Source organism: Triticum urartu, chromosome 5A (assembly GCF_056163025.1).
Source record: "Triticum urartu cultivar PI428250 chromosome 5A, HENAU_Tu73, whole genome shotgun sequence".
Taxonomy (NCBI): Eukaryota; Viridiplantae; Streptophyta; class Magnoliopsida; order Poales; family Poaceae; genus Triticum; species Triticum urartu.
This window is the reverse complement of record NC_141877.1, coordinates 150,783,681-150,786,795: the sequence shown is the minus strand read 5'-3', so window position 1 is coordinate 150,786,795 and position 3,115 is coordinate 150,783,681. Positions and strand designations below refer to the sequence as shown.

The following is a 3,115-nucleotide window of genomic DNA, read 5'->3' as shown; positions in this document are numbered from 1 at the left end:
CTCTACTTCTCAGATTGTGCCTTGCTCAATCTATACTGCTGCACACACTGTTGAGCAAACTATACTACAACTTTGTCTCTTTTTCATAGAATAAATAAGCTCATGATTTCAGAAGCAAGGTATACTCATTGTGAGCTTCGTTCAGAATGTGTGAAACCACCACATTCAGCTATATATTCAGATTTTTCTCAATTGATTCGGACAAAAGACACAACCAAGTCAATCGGAAAGCTAATCATTAATTCATAGTACATCAAACACAAATGAATTCAAGCACAAAGACAAACATTCAGCCATGAAAATTCCGGAGTTCCAAATTACATTAGACACAACACATAGCGACCTCGTGTACGCATCAGGCGTCGCCACATCGATGTTCACCACCTCCATCTTGGACGGAAGGATCAGGCAGCACTTGGGCTGCTCGCATGAGAGGAGAACGGCCCCTTCTCCGCACCAAGCATCGGATGGGGAACCCTCATTGGCTGCCACCGGGTCATAAGGAAAAGTATCAGAATACTTCTGCACAGAATTTCAGGACAAATGACTTTACATATAGATACAAAATCATAAGTGGAAGTAATGGGGATGTGCATGGTGATCATAAATTTCTCCAAACCTAGTGAGGTAATTATGGCAACAGAAGAGTCAAACATGTCCAATCTTTGCTCAATGAAAACCGAGGAAGAACTCTATAACTATCCTACTCCACATTGATCATTGTGTTATATCAGTATTTCTCTTTTACAGAATTAAATTTCAACAAGCACGTTGCATCCACACGAGGCAGAGAGCAGACCCCCTGACTATTTTACATTTTGACCTCTGTTAGGCCAACATCCAATTTGTGAATACACATAAGTTTGAACCATAATTTGGTATGGCCTTACTCAAGAAAAAGCAAAATACAGAAGGGAGTACTGAGAAATTTCAGCAATTACACTCCACAGACCATTGCATACTGTATACTGCTTTAAACTTTGAAGTACCAGAAGTCACTGATTTGTAACCAATAGAATAAATTTCTCATTTACTCTACTTTGTGAAGGTAGATTGAAATAACTGTGAAGTCTTAAAATATTTCTCGATGAAAATTTCAATGCAGTATGGTACAAAACACAACTTGCTTAAATGTTCTTATCAGCTAAACAGTTTTAGACAGTATGAAGCAACTATATACAGTGGACTGGCCATTTGGCCCAGCCAGAATGTACATCTTGACCTGAACATGCAAATACCAGAAAAATGAGATGCTTCGAGTTACAAACTGAAAGTGCCTAACAGAGAGGCTGCGAACTTGAGCAAAATTAAATGAAATATGACATAGAATTAAAACCCTCATGGTGAATAGCTTCTTCCCAAGATTCTAGAGATATTAATACATCACAGGTAAATAAACGACACCACTCATCACAAGTTGCAGGCATTTGAGTTGGCGTTAATACGCCTGCATCGCCATCCAGCAACCTCTCTCCGCATCTCCTATCTCCAATTCCTCCCAAAGTCACAAATCGAGCAAAGGTGGGCATTGTACCTGCTGACCAGACGGGAGTTTGCTAGGTCATCATACATCTCCCATGTAGTCCTGTTCATCGGGTGGATGGAAGCCATCGCCGGAGCAGGACGGAGCCAGCCATCTCTGTGTAACCTTTGAATGATCAAAAAAATTCAATGAATACGACACTAAGTATCACAATGCATACTTCTCTTGACTACTAATGAAATAACATAGTAGTACAGTTAATTGTAAACCTTTGGGATGTAAATAGAATATAACCAAATGTATGAAGAAATAAGGAGAATTAGGGGGAGGGGGAAGAGAAGGTTGCAGCTTTGCCCGGGGCTGACGCGGAGGTGAAAGCAGCAATATCAGTAGCTGCTACTCATGACGACCATGGAACACCCTCCAGGAATTTGCATAACTAAAGTAAAGTGATCTTCTATTAGGTATTATGTGAATCAAGCCTCTTTCATTCTAGTCAATTATGGAGAAAAACTTACACTTCAATCATGAAGAGTAGATAGTGTATAAAATGATTTACAGGTAACACCAAATTAAAACAGACTTTCCAACCCAATTTGGATTGACCAAAGCAGTATAAGGACACGGCAAAATATTAATATGTACCATAAAAAACGTAGGACTGAATTTGCTGTTGGGGGGTCTGCAACTCGTGGAATATGCATCATCTGCATTCTCCTTAACAACCCGGTATTGTAACTATACAGATCAGCTGAACAAACACATTATCCTGCAGGGAAAAAGAGGCCATTGATTGTTTCAACAAGTACAGAAACAAGGAAAGATGTCATTGCGCTACCACAGCTTCCACGTTGCCTCGTTCGGCCACGAGGGCGTACATGATGGTGAGAGAGGATGGAGGCGAGGATGCAGGGACGAACCTCGAGGGTGGACGGACGGCAGCGCAAGGATCCGATGGATCCGACCATCTCTGTAGCCCACACTTCTCCTGCCGAGGATGACGGCGACGGCACCATGGACCACCTCTGCGGCTCGAGCTCCTCCCGGGGTCGTCGCTGCACACATGAAGACAGAGGCGGGGAGGAGCCGAATTTGCGCCAATGCGAGAGGAGCAGGGCATAGGAGGGTCGTTCCTATGGACAACATAAGCAAATACAGGACATCTGCATCAGCTTTAGCATGCCATTAAATTAAACAAAAGGTTACAAATTCACTTCCAAACCAATGTAGCGTCTCAGATTTACACACAAAATCTAAATCATTTGTTCATCACCCAAATCAGGAGCTAGTAACAACAATATAACCAACAAATTAATCACACAAATTAGAAGGATAAACTAATAAAAGTTAGAGATATGCAGGCATGGAAGGAAAAGAAAACAAATGAAAGAGGATCTTACCAGGAGCTTAGGTCCTTGATTTGGCTGTGCAGATGCCAATTAAGAGAGGGGCATTGTCTGCTCTACTTCTTGCTCCAACCCACTTCTTGTCAAGCCCATGCCTCATCCTCCTGCCATCTCTTCTTCTCAAAGCAGGCAGTCGAGCTCCTCCTGGACTACCATGGGGATGCAGTGATGCAACAATGCAAGGAGGAGGGATTTCTCCTGCCTTCCTTGGTCGCTGGGTGAGGGC

General features: G+C 42.5%; 1 protein-coding gene across 1 annotated transcript; it reads right to left on the bottom strand.

Moving 5' to 3' along the window:
- Positions 1–243: 243 nt before the first annotated feature.
- Positions 244–2,196, bottom strand: LOC147970642 (uncharacterized). Its single transcript, XM_087522683.1, has 4 exons — positions 2,129–2,196; positions 1,535–1,648; positions 1,192–1,222; positions 244–522 (listed from the first exon to the last, which is right to left on the bottom strand). The coding sequence occupies exons 1-4, from the start codon at positions 2,194–2,196 to the stop codon at positions 244–246; spliced, it is 492 nt and encodes a 163-aa protein (XP_087378809.1).
- Between the last annotated feature and the right edge of the window lie 919 nt (positions 2,197–3,115).